At 56.2% G+C, this 25,362-nt stretch overlaps 1 protein-coding gene across 13 annotated transcripts in view; it reads right to left on the bottom strand.

Moving 5' to 3' along the window:
- Positions 1 to 25,362, bottom strand: part of DLG3 (discs large MAGUK scaffold protein 3) — a 56,840-nt gene that overhangs the window by 17,853 nt on the left and 13,625 nt on the right. For 6 of the 13 annotated variants that reach the window (XM_015859975.2, XM_015859973.2, XM_015859970.2 and 3 more), the window contains exons 5-13: positions 12,888 to 12,941; positions 8,302 to 8,352; positions 6,107 to 6,231; positions 5,553 to 5,722; positions 5,190 to 5,326; positions 4,941 to 5,085; positions 4,640 to 4,799; positions 2,238 to 2,394; positions 2,039 to 2,141 (exon numbers count right to left, since the gene is read on the bottom strand). In XM_015859975.2, coding sequence (XP_015715461.1) covers positions 2,039 to 2,141; positions 2,238 to 2,394; positions 4,640 to 4,799; positions 4,941 to 5,085; positions 5,190 to 5,326; positions 5,553 to 5,722; positions 6,107 to 6,231; positions 8,302 to 8,352; positions 12,888 to 12,941 — 1,102 coding nt within the window. Of the gene's footprint in view, positions 1 to 1,723; positions 1,823 to 2,038; positions 2,142 to 2,237; positions 2,395 to 4,639; positions 4,800 to 4,940; positions 5,086 to 5,189; positions 5,327 to 5,552; positions 5,723 to 6,106; positions 6,232 to 8,301; positions 8,353 to 12,887; positions 12,942 to 24,420; positions 24,794 to 25,362 lie in introns of those variants that run through there. The other 7 variants (XM_015859979.2, XM_015859977.2, XM_015859976.2 and 4 more) reach the window with 4 other exon arrangements.

Below are 25,362 nucleotides of genomic sequence, written 5' to 3' on the forward strand. Positions count from 1 at the left end.
GCTTTGCTTCCACCCAGGCCAACGCTCGCTGCCATCCCAGAACTCATTTCCCTGCAGAGCTGCTGTTTCTATGGCAAACAAACCCAGCAAATGGAGTCGGTGTACAGCAGCAGAGCTGAAGTGTGATTGCGGCTGCTGCCCCCCACCCCATACGAGGCTCTGGCCCTGATCCCTGTGTGACTGCTCTGCAAAGAGTGCAAGGGGAGACAGAGCTGTTAGAGAGCAGCAGAGAGCAGTCCCTAAGCATACACAAAGCCTGGTGCACATGTGCTGCTTTAGGTGCAGGAACCTCCTGTATGGGCCAGGCTGGACGCAGCCACGAGCGCGTCCCAGAGACCCTCCAGCTGCAGCCCATGGTGAGCTCTATTGCTTTCCTTTCAGTGTGAGCACACAGTGAGCATGTTCTGAGCTGAGCCGTGTCAAAGCACGGAGACAAAGCAAGCACTGCAACTAATGAAAGTCACAGTGAGGTGTCCGCAGGCCCCTTCCATCAGCACGCTATGCAACCACGTCAGGTTTAGCAAAGGATATCACAGCTTTACTCCATGGAGCTTCAGGAGGTGGAAGTGCCAAACCTAAGCAATAGCGCTAACAGCAAAGTCCACAGGGAGACACACTCAGAAGGGAAGGACCTTACAGACAGCCCAGAGCAGCGTGGAATGGAGCAGCCTCACTGCAGCTCTGGGTCAGTATCAGGCACAGAGGCTGCAGCTCCCAGTGCTGCCCTTCCCCAGCTCTGTGCTCCTTTGCCACCTCGCTCCCCTGTGCTCACAGAGCCCAGCTGGGAGGGCCCTCACACCCCACATCGATGCGAGCAGCCTCACAGCTGCACGGAGGTGGGACTAAACCATAGTACAGCTGGAGCACGCTACGTTGAGCCTGCAAGAGCCACACGGCAGCCAATGGGGGTGTGCAGCCCCACATCACTGCAGCAGCTCCCAGATGCCCGGCGCTGCTGCACAGCACAACACAGCCCCAGGAAGCAGCAGCTCCAAAGCAGCGACAGCTCAGCCCGATTCCAGAGAGCTTCCAAAACAACCCGTCCCATCTGACATTTGGAAACGGCTCTGGCCAAAAGGGGCCAGAAACACGAGAACGTGAAGCGCTTCCTGGAAAGAGGGAGGGAAACAAACCCGAACCTCGAGCAGAACAGAAAGAAACCAAACAAAACCAAACAAAACCAAACAAAACCAAGCAAACAAAACCACACCCACAGCGCAGCGCTCGGTGCCACTAACGGCTCCGCAGGGCCCCGCTCTGCCGGGACGGGCCGCACACACACGGCGCGGCCACACGCGGCTCCCGGCGATGCCGGCCCAGCCGTGCAGCTCTTTGTCCGCCGCGGGCACAGCGCGGCCCCGCGACCCCCAGGGCTCGTCCCCAGCCGCTCCGTGCCCCGGGACGGAGCACAGCGACGCCTCCGCCGGGTGAATTAAGGGCCGGCAATAATGAAGCGTCGTTGTCAGGGTAATACCGAGCGCGGCCCGGGGATGCTCGCAGCAGCACCCACAGCCCCACAAGGCCCGGCCCGCACACGGGAGCCGGCCCCGCTGTCTCGCAGGCCGCAGGGCCGAGAGCTGGAGGGATCCCAACCGCATCCCACCCCATCCCATCCCATCCCGGCGGGGCCCAGCCTGCCCCGCAGCGGGCCGAGCCCCGCCGCACGCTGCTGAGCCGATAGCCGCACTCCGTGCCGTGCCGTGCCGCTGCCGGTCCCGCTCACCTTCAGCCCGTGGCGGTGGATGCGGCGCCGCCCCCCGCAGCCCCCGGCCCGCACACAAAGCCGCGCACACACAGCCGGCGGGACGCCGTGGCTCCGCCCCCCGCCGCGCCGCCCAATCACCACCCGCGCTTCCCGCCGGGCACCGCCCCCCGGCCCCTCTCTCAGCCAATCGGCGCCTCGCATCCCCGCCCCCTTCTGCCGCTCTCCGCGCGCCAGTCACCGCCCCGCCTCTATTTGCATACAGCGCGCCACCCCTTATTACAGAGACCACGCCCACAGCGCCTCATTTGCATACTAGGCCCCGCCCCCCTGTACCTTCGGGCCGGTACTGCGCGATGATGGTCACCGTCTGCCCCGCCCGCTTCAGCGCCGCCGCCGCCTGCTCGTGGGTGGCGTTACGGAGGTTCACGCCGTTCACCTGCGGGGACACAGCCGTGCGTGGGCTCAGAGCGCAGCCCCGCACCCCGCCCGGCCCCGCCGAACACACCGGGCCCGCTCTGCACCCTCAGCTCACCGACAGGATGCGGTCTCCCCTCCGCAGCTCCCCGCTGAGGTCTGCCGGACCCCCGGCCAGGATGAAGGACACGAAGATGCCCTCTCCGTCCTCACCCCCGACGATGTTGAAGCCCAGCCCGGTGGAGCCTTTGTGCAGGATGATTTTGCGCGGCTCCCTGCGGGGACAGACAAAGGGACATCACGGCTGGGCCGCTTGTAATGATGGGGACACAGGAGGGGCTGGGGGTGACACGAGGTGGAGCACAGATGGGGACGGAGGGCTGTGGACGTGGCACATGGCGCTGTGAGAGCACGTGGAGGCTTTGGGGTCGATGGCAGCTGCACACAGGACGGGCACAGCGCAGCCCTGCGGGGCACAGAGTCACAGGATGACCCGGGTTGGAAGGGACCTCAAGGATCATGTAGTTCCAACCCCCCTGCCTGGCAGGGCCACCAAACATACACGAGCACACGAGCAGCCCCGGATGTTTCAGCGGTGACTTAATTGCGGTGCAGCTCAAACAATAGACAGGCGCTGGCACAAAGGCCGCCCGGCCCCGCAGCCACCCGGCACTGATTTTCAGCAAGGAAAAAACGAAACCAGTGTCATCAGAACGACAGACAGCAGCTCCCTGCTCCATCGGACCGGGGATGTCGGTGTGGGGTGGATGCACCGGGCTGGGTGTCCCGATGGGCTCAGCGCTGCTTGGATCGCTCAGGCTGTCACCTTATAAGGAACGTGGAAAGCAGAAGACAGACACTGGGACAGACGGACGCCCAGCCCTGCCGGACCCTCCCAGCTCTCCTCTCAGCTCCTTGCCTGTCCCCATACGGTACCTCGGCTCACACTTGCTCCCGTGGCCCTGCCGCTGCCTGGAAGGGGACGGCTGTCCCCGGTAGGACATGGAGGAGGAGACGTTGACGGTGAACATTGCTGCACAGGGTATGAGCTCCCCAAGCTCTCGCCCCGTGCTGTGTCCTCTGCTCCCACCCGGCGTGGCCGTGGGGCACTCAGCTTCCCAGTGCCATGCCCACCCCCGGGATTTTTATGGAAGCACAGAGGACGGACACTCCGGCGCCTGTTAGACCCTGTGGGCTTAACCCCTTCCTGCCCCACGCTGCACCGGGGCCACCTCTCCTTCCAGAATCACTCAGCCCTGCAGCTGTGCATCGCTGATGGAGCAGGGGCCGACCCCTGTGACCTTCAGAGGATACTGAGCTCAGCAGAGCTCAAGGCTCAGGCTGGGGTGCGCAGGGACTGGAGAGGAGCAGTGCCTGCTGCTGGAGCCCAGCGGTGAAGGTAGAGATGCTGCAGGAACCAAAGAGAGGAAACAAAAGCCCAGACAGGTGAATCCCTTATCTCAGCTCCCAGTCACAGTATGTGCTCCAGACATGCTGGGCAGGATGACGTTCCTGCAGATGGATCCTGGACACTGTGGCACTGACACCTTGACCTGAGCGGTGCACGCAGGGTTTGAAATCTGGGGTTCCTCTGTGTAACCTGGAGTTGGACTGATGATCCTTGTGGGTCCCTTCTGACTCAGGATATGTTGGGATTCTGTTCCGAGCAGTCCATGCTAACAGCAGCACTGTGCCCACAGCAGGGAAGGAGGCTGCAGCGGGGAGCAGCTCAGCAGCAGTGGGGTCCTGGCAGGGCAGCACCATCCTCTAGTGGCCACCAGCTCCTGCTGCACTGTGCCCACCATGCCCCAGGTGTCAGGATGCTCTCATCCCTTTCTGGCCCATCTCAGGATCAGGGGTCCCCGAGGAGGGACAGATGGAGTGGTGGCACTGGGAATCAGTTCCTTTGGCAGTGCAGTGCACGTGGAGAATGCGGAGCTCCTGCAGTACTGCATCCTCCCGTGGTGCCCCGGCAGCACATGAATGGCTGCATCCAGAGAGGTCACAGCATGCAGCAGGGTCCAGCTGAGCACCAGGAGATGAGAAATCAGTGAGGTGGATGTGATGGCTGGGGCTCTCCAAGAGGACCTGCCTACCTCCTGCTCAGGGATCCAAAGGCACCACAGAATGGGGCCATCCCAGCTCTGATGAAGCTGCAGCAACTCCAACGCTGTGTGGCAGCCTTGCTCGTAACCACAGAGCCAGCCCTGCTCCCACCTGAGCATCAGTCCTGAGCACACAGCATCCAGCCCTGGCCCCAGTGGTACCAGAGTTGACTCAGCACTGGCCTTGGGGCTCACAGTGCCTGGGTACATCTGTTCTGGCATTGGTAAACACAGCAAGAGGAGGTATGGCACTAACGAGAGTTGTGACCCCCCCCTCTCCCTGCATGGAGCCCAGAAATGGAAGCTTTTATAGCACCAGCAGAGGCTCAGCACATGACAGGATGCAGGGACAGGGTCTGAGAGAGAAAGGGAAGGAGAAGGGGCAGGGATGGGGATGCCCATTTGCAGTTCTCACCTGGTGAAGTCTTCATCCCCGATCATGTGCCGAGGGATGGGCGAATACCTGGATGGGGTCACTTGTGGGGGGACGGGGTATGCAGGCTTGCTCTCCACACCACCCAAGTAGCCCAGACTGGAGTTATGGCTTATGTGGTTGTCAGCCAAGGCTGAAAAGGCTGCAATGAGAGGAAATGGGCATCAGGAGCAGGACTTGACCTCAGTGTAGATGTGGAGCCCAGCCTGGCTCCGGCATGTACCATCCCCATCCCCGCTGTGGAACCCCCCGTTCCTGCAGTGCAGAGCTGCTGCCTACGTACTGCTGGCGTAGTCGGGGGGCGCGTACATGTCGTTGAGGTGCAGGCTGCCAGGCTTGGCCACTTTCAGGTACACCATGTCAGAGGTGTTCTTCAGTGCAGCCACCGCCTCCTCATGCCGCACGTCCTGCAGGTTGGTGTTATTCACCTGCCACAGGGCAAAGGGACAGTAAGGTGCTGTCAGACCCGTCCTGACTGAGATCCTGGGGAAGGGGTCAGGGGAGAAGCGTGGAGGTGAGGGCTGGGGCTCACCGCCAGCAGCCGGTCTCCAATCTGCAGGCGTCCGTCCTTCTGGGCAGCACCTCCCTCGATGATCTTGGTGATGTAGATGCTGTTGTCCCCGGGGATGTGTTGGTTCCCAATGCCTCCTGCGATGCTGAAGCCCAGTCCTGGGGATGAGCAGGAGGGGAGGAGAGAGAGGAGGGATGGTTGGCTGCAGCCAACCCCGCTGCCAACCCTGGGCAATGGGACACCTTCTCACTGTGAGCTTTGATGCGGGGCTACCCCACACCCTGCACCCACAGCACCCCCCTTGTAGCATCCTATCCCACAGCATCCCACCCCACAATGCCCCCCACACCAAGGGGACCCCCCGCCACTGCTCCTGTTGCTCACCTTTGGGTCCCTTCATCAGGTTGACCTCCATGATGGTCTCTGGTGGGGGCTGCCGGCGCCGCACCACGAGCCGCACCACAGGGCCCGCTTCCTTCAGGGCCTCCACTGCTTTGCTGTGCACCACCTCGGAGACGTCCACGTCATTGACCCGCAGCACGCAGTCATTTACCCTACAGGAATGGAGTGATCCTGAGCTCCCCAGCACCGCCAGCCCTGTACCACCATGGTCACCTCCGCCACCCAGACCCTTGCACAAAGGGAGCTGCTTGAATTGGATGGATCCTGTGCTTTGGGATGTGCAGGAGCCAAAATGGGGGGTGACAGCAAGGTTCCTCCTCAGGAGTGGAGGCTATGGGGAGGCAGTCCCCATGCCGGAAAAGGGGGAAGGATGGATCTGGCACTGGTTAAGAGCCAGAGAGAAGATGGGATGCTGATAGCAGGAGGATGCTTGGAGAGGGGACCTGCCCAAGGGGAAAGGGCTGGGAGAGAGCAGGGCTGGGAGCTGTGCAGTGGGACCAGGAGGCATGGTGACATCCCCAGCCCCACACACTCACCCCAAACGTCCATCCATGGCCGCCGCTCCCCCGGGGATGATTTTGGTGATGAAGATGCCGGGATCATCTGGAATGTGGGGGTTGTCGATCCCTCCTGCTATGCTGAAGCCAAGGCCAGAGTTACCCTGCAGGAAAGCACATGGGGTGTCTGTCCCACGCTGTCCCCAAAACCCAGCGAGCCCCTGGGCTGGGCTGCTGTGCAGGCAGTGGCTGTGTGGCCAAGGAAGATGGGTGCTCGTCAGCCCGGCACTCAGTGCAGCGCACCCAACAGATGGAGCAGGAGCGTGGGAGCTGCCAGGACCTCCCTCACCACCACGTCTCCGTGAGAGACTGAGCCGAGGGACGAGGGGGTGGTCCTTGGCGGAGAAACCTCCCTTTGCTGGCAGCTCCCCAGGAGGAGACACCACTCTCATGGTCCATGCAGAGAAGAGGGGCTTGGTTTGGGTGCTGGCAGCCCAGTGACTCCTGGTGGGTCTTAATGTCCAGTGAGCCCCTGGGTGTTACATATGGCACAAGGCTGACCCCTGCAGTGCTGGTGCCCAAATCTGCTCTAGGGAGGTGTAAGGATAGAGATGAAGCCTTGCTGTGAGGAAGAAGTCCCAGTGCTTGCCACGTCCCAGCAGCATCCCAACACCAGGGGTACTTCTGCTGCCCAGTCCTTGCTCACAGACCCTGCCCCATCACACACACTTATGGGCGCTGCTCCCAGTGCCGTGCTTGATGCAAGCAGACAATTACTGTTTATTTTTTTCTGCCCTGCCTTGGAAATCAGATGGCTTGTTGCCTTGTTTTCTCATGCGGAAGAGCTGACACTTAGTCACATCCTACCATGCCTGCCTCTCATACGCAGCCATGCTCAGGCCAAGTTCTGTCCCGGCTGCCTGGGGGTGCTGCTCACCCACAGAGGGTAGGGAGCCTTGGGGGCCCTGCATGGACCTATGGCTGGGATGGCTGCACCCAAGCAGAGGCTCCAAAGGAGAACTCCTGACAACATGTCAAGCTCTGGCCATCATTCAGGAGACATTTGTTATTATTCTGATAATCTAGAAGAAATCAAGTTCAGAGATTTCTTTGCTGGCGCTGGGGCTGCTAGAGATGTGGGGACAGCACCTGCAGCAGATACATGTGCTGCCCATTGACCCACTGCCATTTTTCTTTGCAGACAGCTCCCCAAATGCTGCCATGGTTGCCCTTGTCTTTACAGCAAGGATGAGCCCACTGCTCTGGCTGAGGGTTCTCATCCCTCGAACACAAAGCTTTTGCTCCTCCAGCAGCCTGGAGCGTGCAGCAGCATTCAGCCCAGAAAGGAAGCATCCATCCCCTGGGCACGCTTTGTCAGGCACAATGGGGAAGCAGTGGGTGAGGCTGCAGCCCCGGATTACCTTCCGTCCACCCACCTCCATGATGCAGAGCCGGGGGGAGGAGGGGGATGACTAAAGGAACAGGAGGACGAGTGATGCGTCTTCCCCTGCGCTGCCAGCCAAGCGTGAGGAGGAGGCCCTGCACAGTGCTGGAGCTCCTGGGTGTGGGGTGGGATGGGGCACACAGTGGTGCAGGGATGGACCACGCAGCTCAGTGCTCACCCCATGGGGCTGATGCATTGGGGCAAAGTTTGCTCTGTCTTTTCCCACCCTGCTCACAGCCGCTGCTCGACCCTCTGCTCACATTCCCATCCCCATCCCCACAAAACCCCTGTTATTTCAACGTCATTGCTGCGTGGCCAGGATCCCACCAACACGGCAGAAGGTACAGCCAGGAGCTCCCCCCACCCCGCCGCAATCTGGGCTGCCAGAAAACCTGTCCTCATTGCTCAGCATCACAGCACTCCGTGCCTCCGGCGAGGCAGAGCCATCCGTTGGGGCAGGGGGGGCACCGGGGCACGGAGGCGAGAGACAGACCCCCCCACCCCCCTTCCTTTGTGCGCCAGCGCAGCTCCTCCTGCCTCCATTTTCCATCAAAGACGGTGACAAAGAGCACCCCCCCCCCCTCCCAGCTCTGCGCTGGCGGCTGTGCGGGGGTGAGGGTGTGAACGAGAAACCCTCCTCCTCCCTTCTGGAGGGATGTGCGGGGGTTTGGGGGGGAGCGGAGCGGTGAGCCCACCCCTGTGCTGCGGGGGAAGGAGAGCCGGACCCCTCAAAGCCCCCCCAGCCCATCCGCTGTGCGCTTGGGGGGAGATGACCACGGGGAGGACTCACCCTTTCCAGGACGATCTCCTCGTATTTGAACATCCCATCGCTGCCGTTCACCTGCGGAGTGGGAGAGAGCACGTTACGGCCGCACAGGTCCCAGGTTGCTGCAGCACTGAGAGTCCACCCCAAAACACGGGATATTTGAGAATCCACCCCACAACCTGTGCTGTCAGCAACGCAGTCACACGGCCCTGCCCTGGGATCAAACCACTTGCTGCTTCTCTCTCTGGGCACGATCCCAAACCCGCTGACTTTAATGCACTTCAGCTCAGCCCTTTTATTCCAGCAGCTCGATGTGCGAGGCGTGAAAAGGAGCTCCACACAAAGCAACGACGCCTTCGTTACCCAGCGTGTAATTAACCCCAGGAATTCACTGCTGCAGAAAGCAAAGGAAGGGGCTTACGGCCCCTATGTACGGCCCGTATGTAATAACACAACGTACAGCTCTGGTAGCTTCTAACTCCTACATCTTCAAGTGACATGGCTTTGTTAACACAGAACTCAGAACCATCTCTTCTGTTGAATCAGTTGGACACAAAGGGTGCTGAGTGCTATATACAGAAGGTGCCCTAATATGAAAAACACCACGGGATTGCCATGTGGATGCTGCCTGCCATGCTGCTCCCTGCCCTGAAGGAACCCCCACAGCCATTGTGGGGAAGGTGATGGAATGTGGTGGTGAGGGCAGGGGCTGAGAAATGGGCACCACAATAAAAGCAAAAGAGCTGCAGCTGCAGGCTCTGAAATAACAAACAAAGGGTGCAGGCCAAAACCTTCCTTTTTCCCCATCAATACCAACGCATAGAAAAAGAAGGTGGCAGATTCTAAGACATCATCTGGACACTTTCTCCCTCTGCATGCCCCGAGTCATCAGAGTAGGTTCTGAACAGCTATGGACACCTCGATATAAGAAAAGAAATGCTGAAAACCACTGTATGTTTAAAATTGGATGAGGTTGACTCAAACCCCACGCTTGAAGTCCTTTTGCAAGATGAGGGAGCAGGCTGTGCGGTAGCAAGGCAGCAGGAATGGGGCTCAGTCCTCAGAGAAACACCATGGGTTTGTAGTGAGCACTGGGAATGCTGAAGGAATGCAAAACTGCACTGCAGGTACCACACTTCAAGAGGGATGAGGATGGAGAAAGCCTGGAGAAGAGAGATGGCATCACAGCTTGGGAACATGGGCCAGGAGGGGAGGTTGAAAGCATTGAGGTGGGTTCGCCCTCAAAGAATTGACAGAGGGAAAATCCAGATTCGAGAAGCAGATGCAAGCAGAGGAACCTGCTGGGATGTGTCAGGCTGGTGGGGGCTCAGCACTGTCAGCCTTGCAGGAACACAGTGTCCACTGAGGGTGACAGAAGGAGTTGGGAACTTGAAACAAGAAAGATTCAGATGGGGCAAAAGGGTGAAAAGAAAGCTTTGGGATGTGCTGTTCAGGCATTGAGTTGGACCAGATGACCTGTAAGGGTCCCTTCCAACTCAAACAATTCTAAGATTCTATGATAAACAGCTGTGGAAGCATCCCAGGGGCACAGATGCTGCATCCCTTTGGCTGGCACCAGCAGGGAGCAGGTAGAGATAGGATGAGACCTCCTTGGGTGGGGGATGCAAGACCCCCCACCTTCACTCTTCCTCCTCATCCCATCACACTGACTCATGCCAACCTTCCTCCCCCCCACCTCCCTTGCCTGAGCCCCCGGGCAGTTGGTGGCTCTGTGCATGGCTCTGCCTCCCCCCAGCTTTCCAGCAACTCAGATTCCTGGCACCCACCACTACTACACACGTTGTCCTCTCCGCTTTGGCATTCAACGCTATTGCCACACAGACAGCCATATGCACACCCACGGCCGCAGAGGAACAGCACATACATACCTACAGGATGGGGATGTGCAGAAAACTTTGACAATCTGTGAGCCGCGAGGAGAGCCAGCAGAGCCAGCCCAGAGAGTGGCAGCCACCCACAATGGGAAGCACCAGGGCAGGGACCCACAGCACGGGACACAGGGACACCCCAGGACGTGGCCCCATTGCAAACCCTTCTCAAAGTCTTGGGAATGTTGAGCAGCATTTTGTGTCATGAAATGGGAAACGTTGGCGCCTGCCCAGCACTGCATGAGCCAGGTCAGCCAAGCCTGGACGTGAAGTTCCTGCTCTGATTACGTCTCCCAAATCCGCACAATAGAACGCCAGTTAATTGCAGAAAGAAACCAAATGGAGCCCTTAATATATACCATGTAACCAAGGGAACAAGCCAACAAAGCAAGTGTTCCAGCATAGGAAAACTGAATACCAGTTACTCATTGACAGCAAAACCTGTCTGTGGCACCCACTGGAGCTCCCCAATTGCCCCTCCAACTCTCTGCCGAGCTCCCTCCCAGTTCAGGAGCTGCCTCCTTGCTAAAAGCAGTGCAGAGCTGGCACGTGTGGCTCTCGTGTGGGGCTTGTTTGGGTGATGCCCAGATCCAGGCTTTCACACGGTTGTACTCAACCATGTCCCTGGGTCGTTGTGGGGCACAGTGAGCCCACCCCACTCTGCTTGCTCCCTGGGTACCACTTGCTTTGCTCCCAGGAGTGTGGGGCTCATAGGCTGTTCCCAACACAGCTCCACCATGAACCCAACCTCTGCTCTGGTTTCAGAGCAGAGCCATGGTGCTTGTTCTAAGTGCATCCTATGCAGGAAGCCCACCTGAAGTCTCAAGGAGAGGCCTTCTCTCCAGCTTTCACTTCTCTTTCATGTTTAAGCGGCAGGGAAACAGTTAGAAACGATGACATTTAAATCATCAACAGAAGGCTGCAGAGTTAACACTCACTGAATAAACAGAAACGCGCACACCTTCCAGTGCTACTGCAAGCTGTCTGCAGGCTCAGCCGGCCAACACTGCACCATCGCACGTGGAACATGGTTTGCAATTTGCTAGCGATTCAGGGACAAATTTAGAAGGCTAAAATGGAGTTCCTCAAACCAACCCAAACAGCCCAAAAGCCTGCAAGGAGAATAGCCTGCAGGAAGAGTCACCCGCCTGCTTTCTAAGCCCACATCTTGCAGCCACCACATGAAGGGGACAGTTGTGTCCTGAGTGCAAGGTGGGCACATGGCTGAGCTACAGTGTGGCCCCAACAATCTCAGCACCAGGACTGGGCAGCACTGGGGACACAGCACAAGGGTTACAGCTTCAGAGAGGCAGCTCTGGGACACAGACAGCGCTGCTTGCCATGGGAACAGTGCTCTTGATGCTTCCTGAGTGTGCAAAACACACTAATTGGTGAACTGGTGGCAGGCAGGTGCTCATGTGAGCCCAGCTCAACTGCAGTGCCTTCAAAGCAGCAGGAGTTTGATGAGGATGTTGTTGGATTTTTACAACCTAGGAGCACTGCCTGCACTGAGGCTGAGCACCAGCCCTGGCAGTGAATAGTACGGGGTGCCACATGGTCCTGGGGATGGAGGTGAGTGGGTGGGCAGAGGGACTGAAATGTGGAGCAGACTCCTTAATAAACACCCAGGGCCAAATTCAGCCCAGCAGCTAGTCCAACATTATCAATGGAGCTAGAACAGGAAGGAACTAGACCACATCCATCTGTTTATCATTAAGGAAAGCAATGAATAGTTAAGTAATTAAAGACTGGAAGATGTCACATTAACCCTTCCATTTACTGTACCAGCAGGCTTTGGCTTTAGTTCTTCTAACAGAACGTGCTGCCAGACTTCCCATTTCAGAGTGCTCTTCTACAGAGAGCCCCACTTTGGCTCCTTTGCTGACTCTGGAATGACCGATGGGATATTATAAGGTTTGTTTTCCCCAGAGCCTGGATCTCCATGAGGTTGGATACTAGGAAAAATTTCTTCTCAGAAAGAGTGGAGAGGAACTGGCACAGGCTGCCCAGGGAGGTGGTGGAATCATTGGAATTATCATTCCTAGAGCTATTCAAGAACACGGTAGATGCTGCGCTGAGGGACACAGTTTACTGGTATGGTGGTGATGGGTTGATGGTTGGACTACTCGCTTGTGCCATAACTTGTGTAAGGCTGCTGGACCCAGGGTCACAGTGCTGAGACAGAAAGCATAGACTTCCTCCTGAGTGCCAGGAGGCTTTGGCTCAGCATCTGACACCTGAAACTTGTTGCAAGGAAGGTTCAACCAACAGGAGCAATCCATCCATCTCAAGTCCGAAGACCATCCAAGCCCTGTTAAACTGACAACTGAGCTCCCTTTTGGGAGCAGTGCAACAAATATCCACACTGGCCACCCTGCTCCTTCCATGCTTCCTGCATGAATGATCTGCAAATGTTCTGGTAAGGGCTGCAGCAGCTTGCAGACTCTCTCTGCAACAAGCTGAGGATTAGCTCTACAGCAAGCCAAGAGTACCAAATGCACAGTGGCTGCAAACACTCCCTGTCACCAAGCACTGCTCAGCTGCTGGCAGCCACGGCTCTGCTCAGCATGGCCCCAGCAGGGTTTGGGGCTGGGATGTGCTGTAGGGTTGTGGCACAGATAGCAGGCTATTCTACCACCTTGCTGGGGCCTTTCAGGCATCTTTGAGCCAAGAAAATGCAGCGTTCATTGATAAGAATTGAAACAAAACCAGGAGACTTACAGAGAGCCCTTGTTCCAGCGAGTCTGTGTTCACGATAATGGGAGCAGGGTTGGCCTGTGGGGAGACAAAAGCGGGATGTCACCGAACACAGCCCGCTGCAATGCACGGCCTCATCTTGGCCATGCCACCACAGCTCTTCCAGATCAGGCAGAAGAGGGCAGGTTGGGAAGAGCTCTGTTCTTGCCCTTCCTCCATGTGCCCAGCAGCCTGGGCTGGGTATGGGAACACAGCATTGCTAAGGCATGGGTCCCCTCCTCGTGCCCAGCATATCCCCAAACATGTGGTCTCAGCCGCAGCAAGGGAGATGGGCAAGACTGGAAACTGTTCCAGCCTCAGGTCCAATTCATATTAACGCTAGAACATGAAATCCACTTTGCAAAGGGGTAAGGAAACAGGAGGGGTTGGAAAGGAGATCCTGTGGGAAGGACATATAGCCAGCAGACTATAACCCGGGGAGGTGACAGCGTGCAGTCCCTTCGTGCTCCTTACTCCGAGGTAAACCCTCTGCTCATCACAGCTGGGTAGAAACCACGGGAGGTGAGGAGGCAACAGTTAGGGGTTGGGACAGGAGGGACATGTGTGCCAGGGAATGCACAAGGCAGGCTGAGGGACCGAAGCCCTGGGCGTGGGGAGGGTCCATGTGGGGCTCCAGCGTCGGTGCTGGGGGGCGGAGCACAACGGGGCGCAGCGCGGGGTCCCGTAGTGCCGGGCCGAGCTGGAGCTGTCCAGCACCGCAACCTCCTGAAGGCGCAGTGCCCGTCGTACCCTCAGCCCCTTCCCAAGAAGCATCCCCAGCTCAGGGAGGTCTTTGTCCTCTGAATGAGAAGTGACGAAAGAAGAATGCATTCAGACTAATCGCAAGGCTGACATTTATCACCAGCACACGACAGCAAACAGTGCAAAATGTGGCGTGTGCTGGGAATGCAGCACCATTAAAAGATTCTTGTGAAGAGCAATGGCCAGAACTACACAGGGAAATGCTGGTAAACATGAGCTACGAGGGGAGGTGAGCCCTCTGCCCTGGGACATGAGAAGCTTCAAAGTCTGGGTGAGGAGCAAGCAAGTCACAGTGGAGCTTGTGTTGCACTTAACAGGAACCACTGGCTGCCCAGTAATGTGGGTGGTCACACTGCACAGCCCAATGGCCTCAGCTAATCTGAGACTTTCTTGGGGCAGGCCTCACTGCTCTCCTCTAGCACGTCTCCTTGACAGAGAACCACCTCCTCACATCACCCAGAAAGGCAGTCTCCACCTTCTCTCGTTTTAGCTGACTGTATTTCTGGCTGTTTCCCCCTCATGGTTTTGTAGGTGGGAGAGGTTAGGGGTCAGCTGAACTGTGTTTCTGATCTTGCCCAGAAAAATTCAGCTCTCATAAGGATGGAAAAGGAGGTAGTTAATTTGATTTATTTGGATACCTTCTGATCTTTCCAGCAGCTGTAACTATTGGTTACAAAACCATAGTTTTTATGGCAATTAATTCTCCAGCTCAGGGAAATATGACCACTTCCAAGCTCTCCTGCCAAACCACTCTCACACACATAAGAAAATCATAATTTGCAGGTCCAATGTCTTGGGATCTCCGTGGCCCAGAAGCGGTGTTAAGCTGGGAATAGCCCTTCTCCGATAGAGCACAGTTCTTGTATTTAATCCAGATAATTTGTGAGATAGCATATATTAAACCTGGCACTGGTTTTTATTAGTCCCCAGTGCAATTCTAGGAAGGGATTCCACATTTCAAGGCATTAAAAAAAATAATAAAAGAAATGCAGCCTTCTACTGCCAGCAATTAACAAACTGTGGATGTTTGAACCTTGGTGTGCCAGAGGCCAGCTCTTATTAGATGAGTTTCCAGGAAGGATATAGAAGAGGCAGCCTAACTAAATGCAGTCTATCACGTGCCCGGTGATTTATGACATTAATTCAACTCCACAAATGATGGGGAGAAGTGCTCTGTGTGATAATGCCACAGAGGCTTTTGCAGGTCTAGCTTGAGTCCTTCAGCGAGCCCCACTGCAGTCTCTTTGTCGAATTACTAATAGCCCACAAATCACACATCACATTGCCTCGCTCACACAGTGGTGAGCCCTAAGGACATATTTTGTCTAGCCTGCTCATTGCGCACTGAGCATCCTTTGCAGCCATTCCACACTAGTGACTTTTGCATCTCAAAATACTGCTAGGAGCACAATTTCCCACTCAGGCTCCAGATGGGACCCAGGAGATGCTGAATGCAAGTGGCTGCTTAAAACAAACTCACACGTGGTCAGAAGGAATTCAGACCAGGAAATCCCCATTTGCCTCCTGTGGCCAACTATTCCAGATACCACGAGAAAGGTGCTTGGATTTTAGCCCTGATTTCCACTTGCAAATATTCCAAGATCCACATTTTTCCTGTTGCGCAATGTTATGATGGTATAGAAAGTACCATGATAACAACGGGGTGGCAAAGTCTCTGGCTGCAGCAAATGAAAATGGGCCCAAATGCAGCAGCCACAGATGAAGAAATGAAGGAAAAGAAGCCTCATGTGGGCAGGATTCACCAGCAAGGCTTTCTCTGCTGCCAACCCTTAAATGAGGTCTGGGAAGGGGTGCATCCTGACTCCACCCCTTCCAGTCACTCAGGTTCATTGCTTGCAGCTGAACTCCTGTGGGTTGGCCCTGCCTTCCTACTAGATGCTCCACCACTGCTTCAAGCCACGATTTAGCATTTCCACTACACTGGTGGTAAAGGGTCCACTTCTCTGAGCCTCAAGAGACCAGAGAGTTCTTGAATCTTGACCTTCAAGCCTCGTTCCCCTCCACTGCTATTCCTTTCAGCTCCTGTTGTTGCCCAGATTTTCCCAACAGCTGTCCTCTGCCTTGCTGGCTTTGTGCCTAAATCAATCTTCCTGTATATGTGCAGTGACCCCCTCACTCCTCAAGGTCCTCTCTTCGAGTCCCACCTTCCCTGCAGCCTTCCAACGCAGAGGATTTGTGCAGCCTGCTGGAGGGAGTCTGGGGCACCTCGAGCTCTACTGCATTTTGGTGCTCATGCTGTCAAGTGGCGAGGGGACACTTTCATTTGCAAATCTCCAAGCACCAGCAGGGCTCAGTAAATAATAATAGTGTGATGAAGCATTTTAGATGGAAGAGATCTGACAGCCCTCATTGAATGTGACCTGAATGCACAGCCCTGTTTCCTCTTCTCCCTGCAAGCAGCAACCCCCTGTTCCTTAGGGCATAAATTACTTACCATTCCCTATAGAATTGAGGGCATGGTTAATTCACCAGCACATTCCTGCTGCCCAGCAAAAAAACCAAGAACAAACAAAAAAAAAACACCCAACAACTAGATGACAATCTCTTTCCTTCCCTGGATGGCAGAGGGCTCAATATGTCTGCCTGATGGAGGAAGGCAGGGAGTGTCAGCCCGAGGGCACTACACCAGTCACCTGTGGACAGTGCTGTTAGTGCATCACCCCTTCTCCTTCATTGGTATCATCTACTGGGATGAAGATAGGATTTGCAAAATGTGACCATTTTCCAAAAGTTCCAACAGAAAGAAAAGCTGCAATTAAATGCAAATGCAGGAGGTTCGTTAGCGTGCTACAGAAGGAGGGAACCTCATCCTGCAGTGTTCCCATGAGGATGGGGTTGGTTCTGAACTGGCAGCCCAAACTGTTCCCTCCATGCTGACAGCCCTGAGATTTGCATCTGGTTCACATCCCCCACAGATCCAACACAGGGTTGGGGATTATGCACCTCATCCAGACACAATACATGTGCTGCAGACCGCTGAGACCTGCAGCAACTGGATTGTGCCCACACACAAACCCATCTCCATTTCAACCAGAAATCGAACTGAAGCAGGAGCATCCAGTGCTGACAAATCCCAATCTGCAGGAAGGCTGTATGCCCCAGGTGCCATGTACAGAGTGCAGTGTGACACTGGGCCTGTGCACAAGCAGACACAAAGTTATATCTGCTTGATTTTTATAACTTCCCCGAAATGGATCAGAGTGAAAAGTTGATCTGCCTTTCAGTACAGCTTGCTTTAAATCACCTCATGTGTAATCACAGCACTTAGAAGGAAATGGCTCTGGAGATAAGTAGAATTCAGTCTACACCTTTTTAACAGCTCTCGGGGCAGAGGCCAAGTGGGGAGATATCCAAGAGAAGCATCTATGTAAGGTGGACAGATGGACATCCGATTTGCTTCTTTGCCAAGGGCGTAAAACCTCAGGGAGAGCCCTGCATGTGCAGCAGGAACAGCTGACCCTTGTCAGGGTCCTGCTGTGAGCACACGGCTCCTGGCACGAGTGGATACTGGGGAGCAGCTTTGGTGTGAGATGAGCGAGGAGCGGGGTCACAATGTGCTAATGAAGGATCATCACTGGAGCAAGCCCAGGTCCAGGCAGTGCGGCACAGCCTGCGTGCACCACAGCTCACCCTGATCAGCACTGACATATTCATCTGTTCTATGCCCTGTGCACAGACACTGCTCCTGCCAGCACCAACACAGGGCTTGAACCTTCACAGCATCTCCCAAAGCACCTGAGGTGGGCTGGCCAAGTGCTTTATGCTTACATCTCAATGCTACATCTGTGCTTTGGTCTTCCTGCCACCCCACTGCTCAGGGGCAGAGGTAACACACAGCTGCCAGACGCTTGTCCCCCTCTCCCAGCTCTCTATGGTCACATAATGGGTGGACCAAGGGGTGGGAAGAGGAAAACACAGCCTGAAAGCTTCTGGAGGCTGTGAAATGCCACAGCCAGGGATGAGCCTCCTTTCTCTTTTGCTAGGACAGACAAAATAATTCCTTTTGCACTTTTATTGCCCATTGGCACCATTTGGGCTGAGCCCCTCCCACTAAACCCCCAAAGAGGGCTGCATACTGACCCCATGCCCTCCCTCTGCATGGCTCACAACATGCTGCAACCACCTCAGAAACAATACAAGGGCTGATTATGGAGCTTAGGGTTGCCCAGACCCCCTGTTGGCCCCCAGTACCCAGAGCTCCACCTGCTCCATACACACCCACGCTGGGTTACCAGCCAGCATCACCCACTCCAGGATGTGCTGGGGACACCGCAGCTCTGTCACCCCAATGGTGTGAGCAGCCCCAAGGAACGGACACAGGCTCAAAGCACCGCAGCCATTCCAGGACTTGAAAGCTCCACGGTCACAAGGATGGCTGGCAAAGCCATGGAACTGCCCAGAGCTCAATGTGAACACAAACAGCTACTAAGGGTTTAATCTTTGTTTTGGTGCTTTTCTTAAGAATATGCTTAAATAGGAACTGGAAAAAGCCTTCACTCAGAGGGGAGAGAAGAAAGCTTCTCCAGACAGAAGCTCTGTGGAGTTTCAGTTTCTATTAGAAGCCATTAAGGCCGGTGTGTTCATGCCTGGAAGTTAGACATCCTGTTCCAGGCTCCAGACGCTAAAATAAGCGACCCAATTTGCAGGAGTGCTGGGCTGCAACAGCTTCCTTCTGACCTGGAGCTGCCAAATAGAATCCACTCAACTTTTTTTTCTTTTTTTTTTATTGTTTGCAGGCAGAGATATTATCATCAGAAAGATCTGCGTAGTTTTCAAACAAATACATACATACAAGGGAAAGAAGAGCAAATAAGGACAGCATCGCGGATTTCTTTGGGTTGGAAACAGCCTGCTTTCTTCTCTAAGTTCCAGCGCACCCCTAAGTACAACGCTGCAAGAAAGATGTTTCTGTTTCACAGCAGATAGGAAGGACATAAGGGAGAATTCAGGTCCCAGGCTGCTCTGAAGTGCCACATGTCACCAGAAATAGTTACAACCCCTGAATAAGTCCATCATCGATCACCCCCCTTGGATGAGCTTCTGCAGACTAAACTGAGCTGCATTTCAAATTCATGCATTCAGAGCTTGTTTAATGCTGCATTCGTTTTTTCCCCTCCGTGTTACAGATACAAATCCATGACATATTGTTGGATTCGCAAGTGCCCTTGAGGGATCTCCGCATCATCCCATGTTAGCATGTGTTCAAACCAGCTTTCTCACACAACCCATGTCACCTTATAGCAGCACCACAGCAGAGAGAGGGTTAAGCGGATTCCCATGTCACTCAGCTCCTTCATCCCAGAGTGGTGCCCCATCTGCTTTCCTTTGGGAACTGGGAGGGCATCCTGCATGGGGCTGAGCTCTGCAGCGCCCAGAACGCAGCCACGGCTGATTGCGGCCTGATTAGTCTTAATCACTTCCTCTCTCTAAATGAGCATCCGCAGTAAAGGAAGGAGAGGAAGCTCCTCTCCTCCGATTGAGACATGATGCATGCCCACGGCCTCACCAGAGCAAGGCAGCTCTCTGGGGATGGCCAGGGCTTCTGCTGTGCTTCCACCCCTAAATCCAGGGCACTTGCATGGGCGGATGGAGAGAGGGAAAGATGGATGGTTGCAGAGATGGAGAGATGAAGGAATGGAGGGATGGATGGGGGGAAGGAGGGATGGATGAATGGGTGGATACATGGGTAGATGGATGGGTGGAGGGATAGAGGGATGTAGATATAGAATGGGATAAAGAGATAGAGGGAAGAATGGAGGGAAAGATGGAGGGATGATTGGTGGAAGAAATGGATGGATGGAAGATGAGAAGAATGGATGGATGGATGGATGGATGGATGGATGGATGGATGGATGGATGGATGGATGGATGGATGGATGAATGGATGGATGGATGGATGGAGGGTGAGATGGATGGATGATTGATCCACAGTTAGCCTCTCACAAAAGACCTCTGTGGGGGTCTTCTGTCTTGAGTACACCCTCGGAGAATCCAGCAGAGCCCCACCATGTCTTTAGCACTGGTCAGGAATGGGCTGGGGCAGGTCCCACCAAACTGGTAATGTCAAAGCCAAGAGGAGAGCCCAGCTGAGACAATAATGTACAGGAAGCATCCCTCTGGCTGAAGTCTTCCTGCCTCCAGCATGTTCCTTGCAAGGAGCCACCTCCTCCACTTTGCTACAAGCAATAATATAACTAATATGATGTTTTGTTAGGGTCAGCACAAACACAAGGATTCAGATGCCTGATGGAAACAGGAAAAGACTTCCAGGTGAATAAGGAAACTAAGGAGACAGATGTCCTTGGATATCCATTCCCAAATGAGCACTTTTGGAAGGTGCACTGAGGACATTCGAGCACTTCAGCTTGCTCCTGGCAGGATGGAGGGGCAGGTGGGAGCAGGACAGGAGATGCTCTAGGGTGCATGAGGGGAACTGGCTGAGCAGAAGACACAGAGGGAATGAGGAGACCCTAGGAACATCTTGAGAATGTGTCATTGGGATTGTGGCAATGGCTGGGTGGCAAAGAAGGAAGGCTCAGAATGACAGAAATAGCAGCTGCCTCACAGGTCTATGGGGGTGAGGGCTTAGGGTGATGGAGAGGCAGAGTCTGGGGGAAGGAGAGCAGCTCAGCACCTGGTTCCAGCCACCCAGCTCAGTGACGGCAGGATCACCAGGCGGAGATGCCCGAGAAACAAGCTGAGAGGTGAAATCAGATGGAAGGAGATATATTAGGAACAGACACGCAGATTTACACATCGTGAGTGAGGAGGTGACAAACGGGTCCGTGGGATGGGAATGAAACTCTCACGAGGGAGCGGGGTGTGATGAGGGAAGAGTGGGGTGCGATGACGGTGTGGTGAGGGAAGACCCTGCGGGACTCCGGATGGTGAGGGGACACGTGGGGACAGATGCTGGGGGTGGCCGGGGGACAACCAGCATCCAAGAAGTCCTGCTGAGCGTGAGGAGCCAGCTGCAAATGGCAGATTTCGCTAGAGTTGTATCTACATTTAGGCTGCCAAAAATACCTCCCCGCAGATTGGATGTCTTTAATTAAAAGGATGTCTCCTGCCGCCCGGCGTGACGCAGAGCTCGCCCTGCTCACGGGGCTCTGCACGGCACCGCGGGGGCCGTCCCATGGGCAGCTCATCCCGACGTGCATCCTCCTGCACCCTGGGCAGTGCTTTCCACAGTCACTCCCGCATGGAACGGGCTCAGAGCACAGGAGGGAAACGGACCCCCTTTCCTGTTTTGGCTCCCCTCCTTCCTTCCCTCCAAACACCAAGAACGCCTTCCTTCTCTTTCCTCCTCCACCTTCCAGTGCAAAGATTTAGCTAATTTCTTCTATGAATAGCACACGAGTAGCCATAGCAACATCACCCTGCCAACCTCACCACCTCCACTGCCTCCGTGTCCCCAGCACCCCGTTTCTCTCACCCTCCCTCGCACCTCCCCAGGGAACATCTGGGGCTCCAGCCCTTCCCCACCCCATTGCTCATTAACCTGGCCTGACCACCAGGTGAAGGCCACCTCCTTCCCAAGGCTCTTTCTCCCCAACCTCCCATAACACAAGAGCCCCAGAGCTTTGCTATGCCCACCAAGTACTGCTGCTTCCACCAAGACCATGTCCACCTCCTCCAGGTGATTTCCTGGTGCATGGGAGGAGCTGTAACAACAGTTTTAGTGCATGGAAAAACACCGCCCTTGGTGACACATTTGCAGCCCTGGACAGGCAGTGAGGTCCTTTTCCTTTTTTCCATTGCTCATCCACAAAATGCCTCTGTCCAGGAGGTCCACAAAAGCCCAGCATGTTCCAGAGCTGCTCCAACCATCCTGTGTGACCCTGATCCCAGGAGAGGGGAGAAGGGAGACAGCAGGATGCAATCTGGCTGCAGGAAGGCCATCTCTAGTCATGTATGGCTGGCAGCTGGAGCTGCTCCTATGGTTGCAGAATGCATACCAGCCACTTCCCACCTTATACAGCCATACCCTTCCTGGAGAGGAGGTGCTGATGCCCAGAGCCATCCTAGATATACACCAGAACGCCAGCCAGCTCTTCTGAAGCCCCATGGGGGACTCTGCTCTGACTGCTTGCTTTGCACTGGGGACATGAGCTGAGCCAAGCTGCAGGGATGGCCCTTTTCTTATGGACCAGCCCTGGATAAGGGGTTTCAATGTGGCCGAGCATCCTGGCACAGCGCTCCCAAGCATCCGTGGGCGGCACTTTGCGGGGAGAGGAGGGGCTTGGAGCACTTGGCTCCTCTCGCTGCTGCGCATCGGCACCAACCGCGCTGCCATTCCTCCCCCAAAGCCGGAGTCCTCCTCTCACCCCAGCATGGCAGGGAGGGGGGGCTCGTGTCCCCAAGCAGCAATTGAGGGGGATGAGGCGGGTGCGGGGATGGATGTATAGAGGTGGAGAAGGGAACAATGGGGAGTGGTGATGGCAGCAAGCGCAGGAGACGGGGAGTAATAAACGATGAGATAAGAGAGGAGAAATGGAAGAGATCTCCAAAGGGAGAAAGGAAGGGGGAAGGAAAGCAAAGCAGAAAGAAATGAGAAACCCAGAGCTGGGAGATTTCCTTTCTCCCTGTAGTCAGGATTAGGGGTTCTCAATTACTGGCATTGCCTGAGCAAGCTAATTTGTGTCCTGGAGAAGGAAAAAGGCAGCAGCAGGAGGCATGGGTTGATGCTGGAGCTGTGCTGGGTGCTGGGCAGCACGTGTGGGCACGGCTGCATGCTGTGGGGCTGCACACGGGCTCCGTGAGGATGTGTGATGTCAGTGAGCATGCAGCACCATACGCAGCCATGAGCACGTTCCCTGTGTCAGAGCATCTGCACATGCGGCCACGCTGGCACATGCACTGGGTGCAGGGAAGGGGAGAAAAGGAGTAAGGGAGCTCGCAGGGAGGAGAGCAGGTCCTGGCTCTGTCTCCCACCTCTCCTGCTGGGAGAGCTTCCAGGGACACCACTTAAAGGGGCAGCTCTGGAGGTGGCAGATTGCCTCTCCCCAGAGCTCTCGGGGTATGGATCTGAAGGGGAGCATGGCCAAGCTTTGCTCAATGCATACATTTGCTACACACCAGGGAGCAGTCCTGTCTGCTCTGACACAGGCAGTGCACACAGCACACACAACATGGTACACACGCAGACCCCCACTATGCTCACACAGCCTCACACGCTGGCATCCTCTGTCACTGGCAGTGCAGCGAGGAGGCACTGATTCCTTCACATCAATGCTAAGGCTGAGTAGAGGTCCCCATTGTGGACCCAGGGCTCGATGGCAGCACCACAAAGAGACAATGCTTTCCCTTCCACCATTGCAGCACACGACAGCTCCCCTGCCCAGCGCCGCGCTGTGCTGCAGCTGCCACCGCCTCCCCTGCAATCATCCCTGGGCCAGACCTTCCCTGCAAGCAGGAAGGGAGCACCCGGCTCCAGTTCCCTGCACCTGCCCAGGGGTGGATGCTCTGCAGTGGATGCTCTGCGCTGGACAGAAAGAAGCAAAGGGAAGCTGAAAAGCATTGGCCAGGAATCAGCAGGCGAGAGAGAGACGAGGCTGATTTTGATGCAAAGAGTGGCAGAGAAGCAGAGAGCAGCAGGAGAGGGCTGATAGGAAGGTGCCGGGGTTTGGGAGACTCTCCGTAAATGTCTTCTGAGCATATCAGCCTGGAATCAGATTATTTCAACCAGAGCTACAGACTGAGACAGTAATGAAGAAAAACACGGGAAGGGAAGCAGGAGGTTGTGCTTTCCAAGGGGAAAGGAAGAGAGAATTCCCATTGATTACTGTGTGCCTGCCTGCCTCAGCGTCTTGAAATAATAATTAGAAGGATCAATAAGAAATCATGTGAGGTTTGAACATAATGAATGAAAGCAGCAGAAGAAGCAAACTGAAATGCCTTTCACTAAAGCAGAGTAAATTGTTTTTCAGGCAGGGTCTAGCCTCCATTTTAATGCTTTGCAAACAGCTCCAACCATTTTCTGAGCTTGCTTGTGGGTTCAAAACAAGACTGGTCTCTCCATTTAGAGGAGAAACACAGCCTGGAAACGGGTCCTGGAGGAGAACACTAATAAAATGAATGCGTGTGGGAAGAAATGGAGGCAGTGAAATGGGGCAGAAAGCACACAGCATGCTGGCGACCAGAGAAGGGTTACGTAATAATCTTTGGGAGCAGGGACGTAGCAGCAGAGCGAGGAAACCACAACTCAACGGCAAGAGGGTGCCGGTCTGTGAGCCCATGAGGCTGCTTGGTGGCAGCGTGCCCCACACCTGCAAAATGCAACACCACGGGACGCCCTCAATGGTACCATGGCTCCAGGCAACGGCACTGTAAGCAGCAAGGATGGTAGGTGGGTGCCCCAAATCCATTATACCTGCCACCTGTTCTGTGCCAGGCAAGACCCAGCCTTGCCCCATCCCAGCTGTGCCCCAGGGATGCTCTCCAGCACACAACACCTAAGTTAGGCGGGATCGCAGCGCTCGGCCTGAGAGATGGAAATAGCCAACCAAAGCGATGATGATGGCCAACCCAAATGATGATGATGATGATGATGGACAACCCAAGTGATGATGATGATGGCCACCAACTGCAACGACGACGGCGTCCACCCACGACAATCCAATATGCCGGCATCGCCCACCACGGCCCCACTGCTCCTTAGAGGATTCCCCCAGCAGCCATCCGCCCCATCCCATCCCAAGGTGCCACGGAACCGCAACGTGGTGCCGGCCCGTACCTGCTCGTACCAGTCGCGGCTCGAACACGTGCACTCCGGCCACCAGCCCGGGCCACTCCCGTTCACCTTGGGCGCGCTCTTCCCCGGTGGCGGCGGCGGAGGCTTCAACGCAGCGGCATCGCGGGCAGGGGGCCCCAGCTTGGCCTTACCGCGGGCAGCGGGCGCGGCCCCCCCCGGTGCCGGCAAGGTCTGCGAGCCGTAGCCACCGTAGCCGTACTGCTCGTGCTGCCACTCGCCGTAGGAGGGAGGCTCCATGCGCCGCAGGGCCGCCATCCGCGTCACCTCGTAGCACTCGGGGCACTTGCAGCAGTGGTGGTGCTTGTGCATCGCTGCCCTCACACCATAGAGCCGGCAGGGTGGGAGGGAGGGAGGGAGGGAGCGGGAGGCGGCGCGGAGGGATGCGCGCAGGGAGACAGGGAGGGAGGGAGGGAGGGAGGGAGGGAGGGAGGGATGCTCGGGGGGCGGCAGCGGCCCCCGCCCCGCGCCAGGCGCGCCCCCGGGCCCGGGATGCAGGAGGGGTTACGGCGCAGGGAGCTCCGCGGGGTCTCGCGGCTCACTCCCGGCGTAGCTCAGTCCCAGCGCCGGGCTCCGCTCCGCTCGGCTGCATGGGGCGGCTCAGCCCGGTCCGGCTCGGCGCGGTTCAGCCCGGTCCGGCACGGCGCGGGAGCGCGGAGCGCGGCACCTGCGGCGGCGGCGCGGAGCATCCTCCGCCTCTCCCCGCCGCTCCCCGCCAATCTGAGCCACGGAGCCTCCGCGCACCGCCCCGCACCGCCGCCCCCGGAGTGCCGCTGGGGAAAGGCGGGGGATGCGGGGCAGCGCGGCCGGGGGGTTCCCGCAACCAAAGGGCAATTTCTCCCCCGGCAGCGGTGCCAAAAGCCGCCCTCAAAACGCCGTGCTGTGCAGCCCCACGGCCCGCTCAGCCCCACCGCGAGCCCTGCTGCT

The sequence above is a fragment of the Coturnix japonica genome, chromosome 4 (genome assembly GCF_001577835.2).
Source record: "Coturnix japonica isolate 7356 chromosome 4, Coturnix japonica 2.1, whole genome shotgun sequence".
NCBI lineage: Eukaryota > Metazoa > Chordata > Aves > Galliformes > Phasianidae > Coturnix > Coturnix japonica.